Here is an 18,302-nt window from a genome sequence, read left to right on the forward strand (position 1 = left end):
CTACTATTGCTTCTTCGTTGCCTACTATCTAGCCTAACTCTTAAGTGATAGAATCTGCTTTACTAGGTGTAAGAAAACAAATAAAAGATTGCCACACAAATTGAAGATTTAAGCAAGAAGTTACAAAGACAACAATGATGTGCAAAGGGCCATGGATGTGGATCATCTTAGGGGGTCATTATGATATAAGGATGAAGAACAAAAGATACAAAGGTGGTTTTGACCGAGGGATTTCTAGATTAGATCAATCCCAATCTCTCGGCGGTGGAATCCTAATCCCATAAGAGTGTTGATCAGAATCTCTTCCATATCAACATTCCTACGATTGCATTAAGAACAAGAAAATCCCAAAATAACGAGTAAACTCCTTCTAAGTCTACTCTTAAGAATCGGAGGGCTACCAATATCCAATCTCTCAGTATGTTGGTACAAGCAACCCTTTTAATCCATTCAAGATCTAATACACGTGAGTAGGTCACATCGATGTGTAAAACTCATAAAAGAATCACGGATCTCTCCATATGTAATTCTAGCATGAAGGCACAGTTGATTAAATCACAAACCAAACCCAACCAATATAATTAAGTAGCAATCATCTAAAATACATGATGAACCCCCCAAGGTTCACCGACATCAGATGGCTTTGGGGGTATAGTGTGCCATCAAACAAATGCAAACAACAATATAAATCAAAATACAAAGAGAAATTCATAGATAACACTCCCTAGATGAAAGATGATGAAGATGAGGTAGATCGGGCCAAATGATGATTCCATCTCACAAGGATCACCGAATGACGCTTCCACTAGCCAAAGGTCGCTTCCCTGTCCTAAGACTCCTCTCTTTCAAAGATGGTGGATCTTCCCTTTGAAGAATGATGCTTTGAAGCCTCAAAAGCCCTTGAAATCGCCTTGAAATATCACTGTCGTTTCTAGCTTTTCTCCTATTCTAATGGTGGCCTAGAACTCTTTTCCAACCCTAAAAGACTCCTTTTATACTTCCAATCCATACAGGCCATATAGAGGCCGTATGAAGACTATATGGGTCTGATATTGACCTGTATGGAGGCCGCATGAGTTAGGCAAAAGTTTTTGTCTCGAAAAAAATCTCAACGTGCTATAGCAACTGATACAACGAAATTGCTACAGTAAATATGTTACATTGATTTAACTACAGTAAACTGCTATAATAGTGCACAACCTGGTTTTCTCCTTTTTTTACCCTAATTATGTCCTCGTGTTCTCCATGGCTTCTCTGTGCCCTACAAAGCAAATAACACATGATTAAGCATAAAATGGGTATCAATTCTTAACAAAATACATGCTAAGTATATAAAATACATACAAGAAAAATACAAACATTTAGACACTTATCATTAGGGTTGAAGGAGAGCAGTTGAACACCATGGAAGATCAAGATGATTGACCAAGAACCTTGTTTGATTATGCTCACACTACTATCGATGGTTCTTAGTCCAGTATTGTTCGCCCACCAGCAGCTGCGAACAATTTTGAGCTAAAGCCAGCATTCATGCAATTGGTCCAAATAATCAGCATAGTTTCATGATCTGCCAGAAGAGGACCTTCCTCATTGGAGGGTCCTCGAAGTTTGTGACATGCTGAAGATCAATAATGTCTCTAACAATGCTATCAAATTTAGACTGCTCCTTTTTTCCTTAAAGGGCAAAGTGGAGACAAGGTAAAGGAGAAGTAGAAAGACTCCTTCAAGGTATTTACTCTTAGGAGTGGAAAAGAAGTGGGCATTAGTGGAGACAAGGTAATGGAGAAGGAGAAAGAGATAGAAATTTAGATTTTTGAAAGCCCAGCGAAAGGGGGAGGAGCTATTCCAATTGTTGAGAAGATTGTACCACCACCAGTAAAGGAGTATGTTCCACAGCTTCCATATCCCTCTAGGTTGAAGAATGACTGCATGAATGGGCAATTCAAGTGGTTTTTGGATTTACTCAAGTAATTGAACATCAATGTACCTTTTGTTGAAGCCCTCTCACAAATGCCGAAGTACGTGAAGTTTTTCAAGGACCTATTATTAAACAAGCAGAAATTTGAAGAGGTGTTGGCGGTTACATTGAGTGAAGGAAGTTTAGCATTGCTACAAAACTAGCTACCGAGGAAGAAGAAAGATCCAAGGATTTTTACTATTTCTTGCAACATTTGTGATCTAGTGAATGAAAGCCCTAGTGGATCTAGGAGCTAGTATTAATGTCATGCCTTACACCATGTTGAGGAGACTTGGACTTAGCGAACTTAAGCCCACTAGGATGACCCTTCAGTCAGTAGACCGCTTTATTAGGTAACCTAGGGGAATCATTGAGCGTGTTTTGGTTAAGGTTAATAAATTCATTTTCACGATAAACTTTGTAATTTTAGATGTAGATGAGGATGTTGAGGTACCCCTCATTTTAGGTCGGCCTTTCCTAGCCACCTCCCAAGTCCTAATTGATGCAAGGAATGGTAAAATAACTCTTAGGGTTGGGGATGAGGAAGTCATTTTTGCTTTATCCAATGTTATAAAACTTCATTCTACTTTTAATAATACTTGTTACTTCACGGATAAGACTAACACTATTGTTAATGAATATGTGCAGGAGTTGATGCACGATGAGCTTTTCGAGGAGTCATTAGATGACCCTCATAACGAAGAGACACTCCATTTTCTTACAACAGACTTGGTTGAGGAATACACACACGAAAAGCATTGGAGAAAAGTCACTTACCCCATGAAACACAAGGGAAAACCTTTACCCAAAGAGGTAACATTTGAGTTAGTCAAACTTATTGGTAAGCTTCCTATTTTTTATGATGTCACACTTAGGTAATATTTCAGAGACACACACATTAAGTACGAGGAGAATTCCTATTTGGAACCTCCTTGAAAAGTGCATTTTAGGTACGTCAAGCTCGTGACATAAAACAAACACTTCTTCGAAGGCAACTCAAGAGTTTTTTTTATAAGTATTTTCTTTAAGTTTTCTTTTAAGTTGTAGTTGTTTCTTTTTTTTGAGTTAGTAATAAAATGCTTGGCGTGTCGTGTCTTTTTCATGGTTTGGATGGATGGTTGTTGTCTTAGACACTCATTTTGTGCTTTCTAGAGAAAACTATGCTCAAATTTTTAGGACTACAAATGGGCTCCTTAAGCCTATAAGCTCGGCGGTAATACCTCAACAGAGAGCTTTACGGGCTTCTTTACGCCCATAAGCCACCCCGCAAGGGGTTTCCAGAGAGTCTTAAGAGTGCACTTACGACCAATAAGTCCAGAAGAACAAAGTTCAGAGGTTCCTTACGGGCAGCTTACATTCATAAGTAAGGCCTTAAGGGTTGTCTAGTACACTATACAGGCATGCCAAAGCCCCTTACAGCCCATAACCTCCATGGGAGATGATCTAGGTTCCTTAAGGGCACCTTATGCCCGTAAGTCCGGTAGTAAGAGCAAGTCAGAGAACTTTACGGGATACAGTGTCAAGGGTCATGCTGTCATAACCCAGGTTATAAAAGGAGATGTACCCTTAGGGTGCAGGTCTTATAGCCATAAGTGCTCCGTAATTGTTCTTTCAGAGAGATTTATGGTTGGGCCTTATGCCTGTAAGCCGCCCATAAGAACCTAGGGTTTAAGCTCCACCGGTAACCTTTGATCTTCATTTCTAAGTATTCATAACTGAATATTGGTTGTCGGTCCCTCCTTTTACTCCAATTCACTTCCTCTCATCAACCTCCTTTGTTTTTGGGTGTTTTTTTTATGGGTTTGGACCAGTTTCCTAGCGTTGCATTGATTGGTTTCTCTATTCTCTTCTTTGACTTGAAGGTATTACCATTTTTTTATGATTTTTGAGTTGAATGATTAGTATGACCGTAAGGCTCACCGTAAATGTGAGTTCCCCCGAGGCTTATGGCTATAAGGTCTCCTATTTCTAGAAATTTTCATATTTTAGAACTGAAATTCTATAATATTTTATGTAGGATAGCCCTAGCAAAGAAGGTGGCTTTGAGGCCGGTCAAGAGAGGGAGGACCGAGGCTTCTACCTTAGGCCTAGCAGCCATAGAGGAGACCTCTACCACCCAGTCTCTTCAGCCCCTACATTCACCGAGGCTTACTTCTGAGAGTAGTTCGCCCGCTTGAAGAAGAAGAGGTTTGGCCAGTCTCGTACGTAGATTGGCCTGTTCTTGCTCAGTTGGGGCTCGAAGAGGAGGTCCAGGAGATGTTCGATGTTCCAGTCGATAGGATAGAGCTCACTGTTCTCGTTGGAGGAGTAGACATAACAAATCTATTTGCAAAAAAATATAACTTCAATGCATAATTAATGCTCTATCTTCTCCCAACCAACCAATTTATTCCAATATATATATATATAGGCATGAGTGATTAATGGTCAAATTTTTATATGTCTATTATAAATCAAGATTCTAATTTTTTATACCGTTCATGTTTCTTTTTTTATCTTTGCTAATTGCTATTGAGTTCTTGTTTGTGATACTCATTACTCACCGACTCACAAGTGACAACCAACAAAGAGTCCCAGACATATATTTTCTCTGAGGTAATTTATCCATATATACCACTCAAGTAAACAAGTTATATTGTTTTAACCTTCTTATGTTATTTTACTTTATATTGTTTTTAAATACATCGACCCAAAAATATAAATCTAGTAATGCAAAACAAAAAGAGAATTGAAACTTTAATACAGTCTCAAAAGGTGCTATTGATAAATTTCTAACAAGCAATGCAAAAACAGAATTAGAAAATATAGAAGAAACTGAAGAATGTTCTTTAAATGAAGTTAATGAACAAGTTAGTAATGTGGTTGAGTTAAATGATATTGGAATACATGAAGAATCTAATGAAAAATCTAATATAGATCCTTATGAGGACCAACTTGTCAATGAATCTAATGATTACATTTCTAAGAATATATGATCATAGTCAATGGACAAATATTAATACTAATATGAGAGATTTATTAGTTGGAAAAGGGCCGATTAGTATTGATATAGATTGTTCAAAAGATGAATTATTGAGACATTTTTCTGCAACACATTATATTCAAAATTTGGCAAATGGTGAAAATCATGAAAGACAATGGTTGGTTTATTCCAAAGATTTAGATAAAATATTTTGTTTTTGTTGCAAGTTGTTTAGCTCTTTTTCAAGTATGGGTAAACTAGCCAATGAAGGTACTATTGACGGGAAATCTTAGTACTAAGCTTAAAAATCATGAAACATGTAATGAGCATGTTATTAATATGAGTTTATGGATTGATTTAGAAATGAGGCTATTGTAAAACAAAACAATCGATAAGAATGTCCAAGAACAAATTAATAAAGAGAGGGAACATTGGAAAAATGTATTATTAAGAATTATTGCTGTGATAAAAACTCTTGGTAAAAATAATTTGGCATTTAGGGGGAAAAATGAAAAAATCAATCAAGAAAGTAATGGGAATTTTTAAAGTCTAATTGCAATGGTTGCAGAATTTGATCCGGTGATGTGAGAACATATTTGACGCATTAAACATGATGAAATTCATAATCATTATCTTGGATATAACATACAAAATGAATTAATAGATTTGTTAACAAATGAAATTAACGATAAAATTATTAAAAAAAAATTTAGACGCAAAATATTTTTCAATTATGCTTGATTGTACTCCAAATACAAGTCATCAAGAGCAAATGTCATTCATTGTGAGAATTGTGGATTTTTCATCAACTCCAATAAAAATAGAAGAACATTTTTTAGAGTTTTTAGAAGTACATGATACTAGTGGAAAAAGTCTTTTCCAAATTATTGTGGATGAAATAAAAAAATATTGGTCTTGATATTATCAACTTAAGAGGACAAGAGTATGATAACAGAACAAATATGAAGGGAAAACACCAAGGAGTGTAAAAGAGAATTTTAGATATAAATCACAGGGCATTTTATACACCATGTGGTTGTCATAATCTAAATTTGGTGCTATGTGATATGGCTAATTTTTTCACTAAAGCTATCTCATTTTTGGAGTAATACAACGTATTTATTCATTATTTGCTTCTTCTACTAAATGGTGGAAAATTTTAAAAGATGCTATACGCAATTTAACTCTTAAACCATTATCACAAACACATTGAGAAAGTCATATTGAAAGTGTTAAAGCTATAAGGTTTCAAACTCCAGAAATAAGAGATGCTTTATTGAAATTAATAGAAGTTAGTAAGGATCCAAAAGATAGAAGTGGAGCTAATTGTTTAGCAATATATGAGCTTGACAATTTTGAGTTTTTATTGGGTATGACTATTTTGTATGATATATTGTTTACTATTAATTCAATTAGCAAAAAATTACAATTAAAAGATATGTGTATTGATGTTGCTATAGATCGAACAAAAGGTCTTATCTCTTTTTTTTTTTTTTGAAAAATATAGAGAAGGATTTACAAGTGCTATGGTGTCTACTACATAAATTGCATTTGAAATGAATATAGAACCTGAATTTCGTGAGAAACATGCTATAAGAAGAAAAGGACAATTTGATGACAATGATACTTGCGAAACAACAAAGACCATTGAAGAATCTTTTCGAATTGATTATTTCTTATATATTATGGACAACACTATTCTTTCACTTCAAAGTAGATTTGAACAATTCAAATTATATGATGATACTTTTGGCTTTCTATTTAGTGGTAAGAAATTGAAATCATTAGACAATGAGACTTTAAAAAATGTTGCATTAACCTTGGATGTTGCTTAAAGCATAATAGCTACTCTGATGTCGATTTAGATTTATTTTTTGAATTCAAAGTATTAAGAGAAATCATGCAAGTAAAAGATAATACTCTAATTGACATACTTAATCAAATGAAAAGGCTCAACTCTTTTCCAAATGCATATATTGCCTATACAATAATATTAACGACTCCTATCACTGTTGCTTCAGCTGAAAGAAGTTTTTCAAAATTGAAATTAATAAAATCTTATCTAAGATCAACAATGGCTCAAGAAAGATTAAATGAATTGTCTCTATTATCAATTGAAAAACAAATGTTAGAAGAAATTGATTATAAAAACTTAATTAATAACATTGCATCTCAAAAGGCAAGAAAAATAAATTTTAAATAAATTTTGGGAGTGAGAAATTCTTCTTTTATAGAAGGACATATTAATCTTCAGTTTTGGTATTGGATTTCTCTTAATTATACTTTCATAAAAGTGAATTCTGTTTGAACCTCTTAATTGATTATGTTGGAGTTTAGTTAAATAGTACAGATGTCTTCATAGCATGGGATTCAATCTTGACTATTTGGCATACTTTGATGGGTTTCTCTTTGCTTTAAATCTTTGTTAGTTACTTGCGTAAAGTTTTTGTGGTAGGCTAGATATAACCTGGGTGACAACAAGACTTTTAACTCATTATTTGATGGACTTCAAATTGTTACAGAATTTACAAATGACAACAAATTAAACTTGAGATAGGGAAGTTGATTCAATCTACTCAATCTCTTACTTTTTATACTCTTATTACTAACACATCTTGGAAAGAAAATTTAAATATGAGTGGAATTTAGTTTGTGCTAGTGAATAACTTTAATATTATTATATTTGTAGGAACATTAGCTATGGAGTTCTTTTCAAGCCTACAAGCTAAAATGAAACCTTTGCAATTGCTTGGAAGCTCAAGCTATATTCCCAAAAGGAGTCTTTGATCAACTTGTATTTGGTCTAATTACTTAGTCTCAATGATCTTATTCAACATGAAGAAATGGATGTGCTTTGAAGATACAAAGATAATATCAAGTCAACTAAACAACTTCTGAATTTATGTAAAGGAAGGATTTTCTTTTTTAACTAGCTTTATTCTATAATCTTTTTATTTGTTTTTTGTTGTTTGTTATGGTGTCTATCATTTTGTTGTTGTTTGTTTTAAATTATGGTTGCTTTAATAAATTTTTTTCTTATTAATTAATTAGGGCCCGTTCTATGCTTGGGCTTAAGGCCTATATAAGCTTTGAGCCACCCTAATTCAACCTTCAACTTGAGGTAATGCTTGTTATGGAGGAGTTCATGTCCATTGCAGGAAGGCATGGCTTACTTTTTTCTAAATTTTCTTCGAGTTATGCTTAAACTCTCCTTGTTCTTGGATTTGAATTGATTTCCTTCCTTACTTATTTTTCTGAATAATTAATGTGTAGGAGTTGTTGTTGTTTTTGGGCAAAATCAATATAACGTCAGAAAATAGAGTGGAGCATGCTACATATGGGCCTATCTTTGTATGTATAGTAATCAAGTCTCTGATAAAACTTAAGGAGTGCCATGTTCATTTTTACAGTAATGTTAGACCTATCTCTGTGTTCTTTTTGTGTTTTTTTCTAAGATAACGAGACTACATTGCATTTACACGGGATATATATATCTGATAACTTCGATTATAAATGATTAGTATATTTTTAGGTGGCACAAAATATAGGAGGGTAAAATCTTGAATTACGATTCGAGCACCAAAGGAATGAAATGTAGACATGTATGCTTGATATATGTGACTCACTGCATCTTTAATCATTCAAGTATGTAGTCTGTCTGAATTATTTATTTAATCTATTGTCTGATTTGGATTTAAGCTCATTAGGTTTAGAATTGTGTTATATGTACGTGTTTGCTGTACATTTGGTTTTCATAGAAGCCAAAGAAGGATGGTGAACATATTTGTGTTTCAAATATGTAACTTTGTTATCAAGAAATAGTTTTCTCCTTCTTATTTCTTCAATTTACAGTGTGAGTTGAGCTTGAAACTCGATGATCTCCTTTTGCTTGTTAAGGCTTAGTTAATTTACTGTATGAGTTTTGGAGATTGATAGAATAGCATGTAAATTCTTTAATAGTTGATTTCCTTCTTTACTTGTTTTTCTAAACAATGTGTGACAATTTCTTATAAATTAATAACATAGATGTGTCTATCTATCCGCTTAATATTTGGGTGTTGATTTCAGAGAGAATTAAATAGGTGCCTGCCTCTAAATTTGCACTCGCCACCGGTTTTCATTTCAGCAAGGCTCTCTTTGCCATCACCATGCCATATGAGCTGGCGTTGTATATGATTTTTGCTCAGTGTTTGATGAGTAGAGTGCTTGACTGTGAGATGTGTATGTCTCAAGCAGTGGCGGACCCAGGAATTTAGTTCAGCCCGGGCTTAAATAAAAGTTAATATTCTCATATTAAATCACCCTTTTAATTTTTCGACGATTAGCTCGACCATGGTCTCTCCTTAGTTCAACCACGACCCAGGTGGCGAACCAAAAACTCATCGATAAGGGGTGTTAAGTCAATTCTATCATTGTGATGGATGTTATGAGCAGTTTCTCGAATTTTATTAAAAACTTAAAAATTTTTAGTAATATTTAAATAAGAAAAAAATTTTTCATTCTTGAATTTTTTTACATTTGTCATGGCACATTATCAATTTATTTTTTTCTTAATTATTAAAAAAAATTATAAAGTTTAGAACATTGTTTTTTTTATAATTTTTAAAATTTTCACAATTTTTGAAAAAACTTGTTTTAATTACTAAAATTATTAAAAAAACTTAATATTATAACCTACAGGATTTTGAGCAGGGGTGAGGCTCACATCATTCAACTCTCACTGAAAACCACTCAAGCCCATGTCCATTACTTGTTAGCTAGATACAAATAAAATATTATTAAACATTAATATTTGTATAAAAAAATTTTTTGGACACGGTTCTTCTAAGGTTTTCCTGTCGGCCAGCCCGGGCTTCAGCCCTGGTTGCCACCCATGTGGGTCCGCCCCTGGTCTCAAGTGTGCACCTTGTAAATGCCGTAATCAGATTCTCGCTGCAATAGGTGGTATTGTTAGATCATATGTTGTGCTAATATCGATAATTAAACTCAATAAATAAGTATGTGTTGTTTGCCCCCAGCTAAATTATTACTACTATATGAATAATTCTGAAGTAATACATATGTCCTAATTGATTGCCTTCATTGCCAATATCATTGAAAAAGAGGGTGGGATTATAACTGAGCACTTGCCTTGATCGGATTACCAAAGCAAACTTATACAATGGTTTGACATGTCTTCCTTACAAGATTGTAAGATAAGATTTTGTTTGAATGAGCTAATAACAGTTGAGCATCTTCTCCTTCTTGTCCTGACATAATAGAGATAGGCAATAATCGGTATTCGGAACCTTGCCATAGATCAGCTGCGATCCATTTTAAATTCACTTTATTCAAAAAAAAAAATTCTCCCACTGGCCTTTGATGAGCTTTATGATCTCAATATTGAATTGATTATAATAATTCCACACGAAACCATAGAAGTTATCCTCTTGAGACCCACTCAAATTTATTGACGTTGCATGGTCTATTGAAGTATTGGACGGTATCAATGTTTCCTGTATATTATAAGTTTCAATGGCGAAGGAAACAAGAAAGAGTTTGTCAAAATATGTAAGTGCCTAATTGGCAGCTCCATTCCAGAAAATCACACGGATGTCTCCCACCTCCAATAAACTCTTTCAAAAGACTGGCCTCTTACTTTCACTGGCATTCCTCAAGGCTCCCACAAACGAGTCTCATATGAATATATCATAATCTGATAATAACCATGTTTTTACGTTCAAAATCTGATAATATCAGAAGTTAAGATAATATCATAATAAATAATTGAATTTGGCTGCGAAATCTGTTTAATGTCCAATGTCAAGGGATTATATAAATACAATACAACTTGATCTGTTCCACCGATACTACAAAGGAGCAAACCTGTTAGAGTTGACTGAAGACCGTTGACTAAAGCATGGTTGCAGTTGTTGTGATAACATGAGAAGAATAGTCAGCATTTTGTGACCATGTTGAAGATCTACCACAATATGCATGGGATGGGCAACCATGCACTCAAGTTGAAGAATTGAAAGAGTTAGGGATTGAAGCTTGTACAAGCATTGTGAGGCAATGCTAAGCATGTACTAGGTGTACTAGTTTGTCTTTTAATATTATGTTTTTGATGTATATGTAAGTTCTGATCTGTATTTAGAAGCAATGAGTGGAATATAGTAGAACAAGAGGAAGAGGTCTCTCTGTTCTTAAAACCTTTGAACTTAAGTCATTCTCATCTCCTACTCAACTTATTGAAAATAACCGTTGCAGGAAGAGATGATTTAAATAGACAGCGGTCTACGTCCAATGATTCCTTTAATATCATCCATTATAAAATATATATCACAATATGAGATCATGGACCATCTATTTAGGTAGTGATATAACATGTGCCCATTGGTATTCATTATAAAACCATTGTGATTTGCAATGTTTTCGGAACCGGACCGGGAAGTGAACCGGTTAAATAATTGGGTCATGGGTCAATTGGTTGGACCGGATGACCCAATTTGGTTGAACCGGATGATGTAATAATTATATTAATATTATATATAATATTAATAATATTATATATATTATATAATATTAATATATATATATATAATATTAGTAAACCCTTTTCCCTCTCTCTCTCTCTCTCTCAATACCAGTATCTCTCTCTCTCTCTCTCTCAATCCAAACCTTCTAAACACCTGCATTTCTCTCTCTCTCGCTCTCTATCTAAACCCAAACGAATCTAAACACCAGCATCTCTCTCTCTTCTCTCTCACTCTCTCTCTAAACCCATACGAATCTAAACACCAGCATTTCTCTCTCTCTCTCTCACACACACACACACACACACACACACACTCTCTCTCTAAACCCACACTAATCTAAACACCAGCATTTCTTTCTCTCTCTCTCTTCGATGGTGGAAGCCTGGAAGGCATGCAAATGTGCAATGTTACATTGAGAACCGGGGTTAACCCGGTTCTGGTCAAACCCACCGGTTCGGCGGGTTTGACTGGGTTTGACCGGGTTGACTCCCAGTCAACCAGCTTTACAGAACCGGACCGGACTGCCGGCCGGTTCCCGGTTTTGCCGGTCCGACCGGCCGGTCCGGTCCGGTTCTGAAAACATTTGTGATTTGTGAGGAACTCTAAAATAGATTTTGCCAAGTGAATTAGGGGTTTGAACAAGTTAATATTAAAATAAAAAAATAGAACTAATTTTGTCTGATAAATTAGTCACATAGATAAAATTTAAGAATTAAGTTGACCTAAATCTCAAAGTTTAATATATATATATATATATATATATATATAAAGATTTTGACCTATTTATAAAATTGTGGCGCCTCTTTCCATGGAGGATTTGAGAGTGGTTTAGTCTTGTTATCTAACAAGTTTGATGTAAATTTTGGTTTTTTCTGTTTCTTATGGCTTCTTCATCTTAAGGGAAAGAGGTCCTTGACCTCTATGCTTGACTCACACTTGAGGAGGATGAGGAACGAGCGATAGAGATCAAAGGGATAGGGCAAGATCCAACACCTCTAGAGGTGGGAAGATTTATTGTTGGTCAATTCTTGAATGATCGGCTGGTCAACTTCATGGCAATGTGACATACGCTGGCTTCGAGTTAGCGAGCTGTGAAAGATGTTGCTATAACAAAAACGGGTAAATACAATCGTTTTCTATTTTAGTTTTTCCATGAGTTGGATGTTCAAAGAGTGCTGGATGATGGCTTGTGGACTTTTAATCAGATTGTTTTGCTTATTAAGAGATTAGAGCCAAATGAACAAGCTTCCATAGTGGAGGCATCACAATTGCACATATGGGTGCAAGTATATGATCTCTCAATGGGTTTACGAGTGGAATCTATATGTCATACTATTGGTGATTTCCTTGGATCTTTATACAATGAGATCCTAGGAACCTCGACTCGTCATTGTTGATGTTGATTGAAGATGGTGTGAGAATGGGTCGTGCGTTGATTGCAATCGAGGATGATAGAAGAATGGAGGCTAAGCATGGTAACTGGATTCGGGGTTTGAGAAGAAGCAAAACTTTTGACTCTTGTGTTCTCTTTTGTATACTTTATTATTATATTAATGTGTTAATGGGGAACATATCTATGGTTGTGTGTGCTGGCCAATAGAAAAAATGTTAGTGTGTTAATGCTGGCCAATAAGAGCATGTATGCTCATTCTAGTGGAGTTATCTTTTGACTTAATATATATATATATATATATATATATATATATATATATATATATATATATATATATATATATATATATATGAATGGCAAGAGAGAAATCTGGTTGATCATTAGGGATATCTTTAAAAAGTCCACTGTTTTAGTCTTTTTGAGTCCTTTTTTCTCTCTTCCCTGGCATTTCATCAAATGGTGAACAAAGTTTAGTATCTTTTTTGATACTGATCCTCTTCATCTTCTCCAACAGCCATGTCGTAACTTTTTTCTCATTAAGGTGGCTTTAATTGTGCACAAGCCAATCAAACGAAAAATAAAAATCAGATGTAGCGGAAGAGAGTGATTATGGATTTTGTTCAAATATGACGGATTGCCCCACATTTGCTTCTTCTGTGGGATTATTGGCCATTCTAATAAATTTTGTGACAAATTATTTTATAGTTTGTATTCTTCATTGGAAAGGCCTTATGGTCCTTATCGTCAGGTGCATGTTGGACGTCAATAGTCTTAGGTTAGTGCTCTATGGCTACAGAATCCATCGTCGCATAGTCGGAATGGCGCCGGTCAGGAATTGGAAGCCATAATAGAAGTAGATCCAGTTTTGGTATTATATGATAGCAGTTAACGTAACTATCGGGATAGTCAAGGATCTCATCCAAGTTGCCATATATATCCTCTTCTAAAGTTTGCACAGCGAATGTCGATGATGATAGGATCAAGTACATGTAAATATATGTATTCAATAGAAACACTCAAACACTCAGCTAACTTAACTCTCCAATTGTATTCGAAGAAGAACTGATGAGAATAGCAACTGGAAAAACTGACTTATTTCATTCATTGATGAACTGGGCATTTATACAAACATCTAATATGCATGCCAATAAAGAATCACAATTAGCACAACCAGAACATCCCCACACTTAGTACAAACATACATCAAATTACTAGGAAAAGCATAATAAAAGTAATACAAACATTCATATAAGACATATGCAGCAAAAACTGAGCTTGTTACTGCATATTAGTCCAGCTTCACAATTCTGTCCACTAGGACTTGCATTCGAGGTTCTCTAGGTTGTCCACAGTCGCCTAGTATCTTCAGAGCCCTCTGATCAAACCTTAGACCTCAATACCTTCCCCTTCATAAGAGACATCTCCCACATGTAGCATGGTTCTCAGTGTCTGAAACTTAAGTCTGGGTAGTACCTTAGTGAAAATGTCAGTGACCTGAATATCTGTCTTGCATTGCTTGACTTCAATTGCATCATCTTTTATAAGATAACGGATAAAGTGAAACCGCATATCAATATGTTTTGTCCGGCCATGAAGAATCGGATTTTTAGCAATAGCGATCGCAGATCGATTATCACAAACAATAACACTTTGGAGTGCTCTGTTTTTCACCAAAATCTTCTAGCAAGCGCCTTAACCATACAGCTTCACATGCTGCTGCAATCAGAGATATATACTTTGCTTCAGTACTTGACAGGGCAGTGATAGCTTGCTTTTTAGAACTCCAAGCAATGCCCCCTGATCCAAGTGAGAACACCCATCCAGTGGTGCTTTTTCGGTCATCCTGCGATCCACTCCAGTCACTATCCGAATAGCCGAGCAGCTTGAACTCTTCATTTCTTCTATAATGAATCCCATAATCAATTGTCCCACTAATATAGCGCAGGATTCTCTTCACAGCTCCCAAATGATGCATGCTAGGTGACTCCATAAATCTAGATGCTATAGACACAGCATAAGTTACGTCAGGTCGGGTGTGAGATAAATAGAGCAACCCCCCAGCAATCCTCTGATATCTCAATGGATTTGTTTCACCAGAATTGTCAAGTAGATGGAGCTTCTCATTTGAGTTCATAGGTGTATCAATTGCATTACAATTCATCATCCCTGTTCTCTGAAGGAGGTCAGCTGCATATCTCTGTTGTGAAACAAAGATTGACCCTTTCTTCTATACTACCTCCAGACCAAGGAAATACCTCATTGGTCCAAGATTAGTCATTTCAAAAGTATTCATCATTGAGCTTCTGAATTCCTTCAATTTCTTCTCAGATGATCCCATATATAGTATATCGTCAACATATAAGCATAATAAGATAACACAGCCATCTCCTTCCTTCTTACTGTAAACTGTGGGTTCATTCAAGCTGCGAACGAATCCCAATTGAATAAAATGAGTGGCAATTCGACTGTACCAGGCTCTAGGTGCTTGGCAGAGACCGTACAGAGCTTTGTGCAATTGATATACATGGTCTTCTTTGCCTCTGATAATAAAACCCTCTGGTTGAGAGACAAAAACCTCCTCAGTGAGCTCTCCATTAAGGAAGACGGATTTAACATCGAGTTGATAAATAATCCACTCCTTCTGAGTACCAATGGATAGGAAAATCCTTATAGTTTCCATCCGTGTAACTGGAGAGAAAATTTCTGTGAAATCTATCCCTTCTTGCTATGAGTATCCTTTGGCCACAATGCGAGCTTTCTTCTTCAGTAATGTACCATCAGGATTTAACTTTGATTTGAAAACCCATTTCAAACCAATTTCTTTCTTCCCTTCTGGCAGTGTGGTCTAGCTCCATGTTTGATTTCTGTTAATTGCTTCCATCTCTTCTTTCATAGCTGCAATCCATTCACTGCTCTTTGCAGGGTCTTCATAGAAGATAGGATCGCCAGCTGTAAGCGCAAAAGAACAATAATTGTAAATATCAGTGAGTTTTCGATACCTCGTCGGAGTACCACCATCTTCTCCGGTGGCCATTTGTTCATTTGAAGAAGATGAATGATTTAGAAGATGATCATCTTGGCGTTCATAGATCTGATCGAACGGTGTGGATTGAACAAGATCATTGTTAACTTGAGTCACACCTTTATCACGTACTGGCTCATAATTTGATGCATTTGAGTCACCTCGTTTTAGCCAATCCCATTGCTTTTCTTCGAAAAAGCGCACATTCCTGCTAACGTGTACGCGCTCAGAATCTGGGTCCATGATTTTATAGGCTCTTGAGTTCCAGCTGTAGCTAATAAACACTCCCGCTCTTGACCTGGAATCGAATTTAGTTCTCTGTTGTGAGTCAACGAGCATGTATGCGAGACATCGAAGACCCTGAAATGCTCTATATTTTGTTTTTCTCCAGTCAGTGCTTCCAATGGCGTCTGAAGCTTCACAGCTGAAGTAGGTGAGTGATTGTGAATGTAGACGGCGGTGGCAACTGCTTCTACCCAATATTCCGGTGGCATCTTCATCTGCTTTAACAGAGTGCGTGCCGTCTCCGTGATAGTCCGATTCTTGCGCTCGGCGACACCATTCTGCTGCGGCGTCTGAGGAGCGGACAATTGACAATGAATCCCAGTATCAATGCAGTATTCTTCAAATTCCTTAGACATGAATCCTCCCCCACGGTCAGTTCGCAGCACCTTAATCGGAAGAGAGACTTGTGTCTCCACTAACAACCTGAATTGCTTGAATTTTTGAAAGGTTTCCAGCTTCCTCTGTATGAAATACACCCAGCTGTACCTTGAGTAGTCGTCAGTCAATAATAGAAAGTACACATTACCTCCTATGGACAGAGTTTTAATTGGTCAAACGAGATCTGCATGAACAAGTTCCCAGGGAACTACAGCTCTCCTTGCTGGACCTTTTGTGATACTTGTAGAGAGAACATCATTTGCTTCTAAAGGAAAGAGTCTGTGAGTAGTCATACACACTTGCGCCACCTTTGTCTTGGATTCGGTATCTTTGATGTAGCACACACCCTTAGTGAATTCAACATCATATCCATAATCCATCATTTGTCCAACGCTCAGCAAATTGTGAGCAAGATTTGGGACAAAGTGTACATTATTCAAAGTGGTAACCTTTCCTCTGCTTGAATAGAGAATTACACTCCCTGTTCCTTTAATTTTGAGAGCTTTTCCGTCTACGACTGTGATTGATCGATTCAGAGTAGCTTTAATGTACTGAAATAAATTCTTTTAACCTGACATGTGATGAGAACAACCGCTGTCAATGAGCCAGGTACCACCTGTCTTCTTTGATTCTTCATCAATTGGCATAAATGCAACTTCTTCTTCTTCGTCTTCTTTTCCTTTTTCTTGTTCTTCTTTTACAATGTTGGCTTCTTTATTCCTATACCAACATTGAGATTTAACATGACTGAACTTCTTACAAATGAAACATTGCACATTCTTGTAGTGTTTGCTGGGCTCTCCTCCTCGACCTGGCTCCATACTGCCAGCTTCAATGCTTCTACCACTCCCACGTCCCCTTCCTTTGGAAAAGGAGCGGCCTCGTCCTCTTCCACCTCTGTTGGGACCATCGAAGTGGTGCACAGAGCCACGACCAGCATGCAAAGCCTTTTCTCCTTCAAGGTGAGTACCCTCTATATTGAGTATGGCTTCATGGTTCTTTAGTGAGCCACTTAGTTGCTCAACAGTAAGAGAGTTCAGATCCTTAGCTTCAATAATTGAGTGAACTGCTTGTGAAAATCTGGGGGTTAAGCTTCTGAGTATTTTAGAGACCACTGCCTTTTGAGGAAGATCTTGCTTCAGCACTCTAATTTGATACACAATATCCAAAATCCTGCTTACAAAGTCTTGGATACTTTCTCCTTGCTTCATCTTAACGGCATCAAATTCTCTTTGAAGTGCATTAAGTTGTAAATTTGAATTGTGTGAGTCTCCTTGAAATTCTGTTTTTATAATGTCCCATGCCTCCTTTGTTGTCTTTGCTTTAGAGATCCTCACCAGAATTCTAGCATCAAGGGCACACTGGATCAAATACATGGCCTTGGCATCCTTCTTGAGACTTTCATTAATTCTGGTTGCATCTCTTTCTTCACTGAAGCCTTTTTCTACTAGCTTCCATAGATCTTTTGATCTGAACATAGTCTTCATCATCAATGCCCAAAGATTATAATTTTCACCTTTGAAATAAGGTACATCAATGTCCTTTGTTGAAGAGGAGGAAGACATTCTCAACTAAGAATTTCAATGAGCTGTCTCTGATACCACTGATAGGATCAAGTACGTGTAAATATATGTATTCAATAGAAACACTCAGACACTTAGCTAATTTGACTCTCCAATTGTATTAGAAGAAGAACTGATGAGAATAGCAACTGGAAAAACTGACTTATTTCATTCATTGATGAACTGGGCATTTATACAAACATCTAATGTGCATGCCAGTAAAGC

General features: G+C 36.1%; 1 protein-coding gene across 1 annotated transcript; it reads right to left on the minus strand.

The window, feature by feature from the left end:
- Positions 1-15,675: 15,675 nt before the first annotated feature.
- Positions 15,676-18,080, minus strand: LOC120273185. The gene is made up of 4 exons (XM_039279823.1): positions 17,246-18,080; positions 16,695-17,032; positions 16,212-16,598; positions 15,676-16,170 (listed from the first exon to the last, which is right to left on the minus strand). The coding sequence occupies exons 1-4, from the start codon at positions 18,078-18,080 to the stop codon at positions 15,676-15,678; spliced, it is 2,055 nt and encodes a 684-aa protein (XP_039135757.1).
- Positions 18,081-18,302: the final 222 nt, after the last annotated feature.

Source organism: Dioscorea cayenensis, chromosome 12 (genome assembly GCF_009730915.1).
Source record: "Dioscorea cayenensis subsp. rotundata cultivar TDr96_F1 chromosome 12, TDr96_F1_v2_PseudoChromosome.rev07_lg8_w22 25.fasta, whole genome shotgun sequence".
Lineage (NCBI taxonomy): Eukaryota > Viridiplantae > Streptophyta > Magnoliopsida > Dioscoreales > Dioscoreaceae > Dioscorea > Dioscorea cayenensis.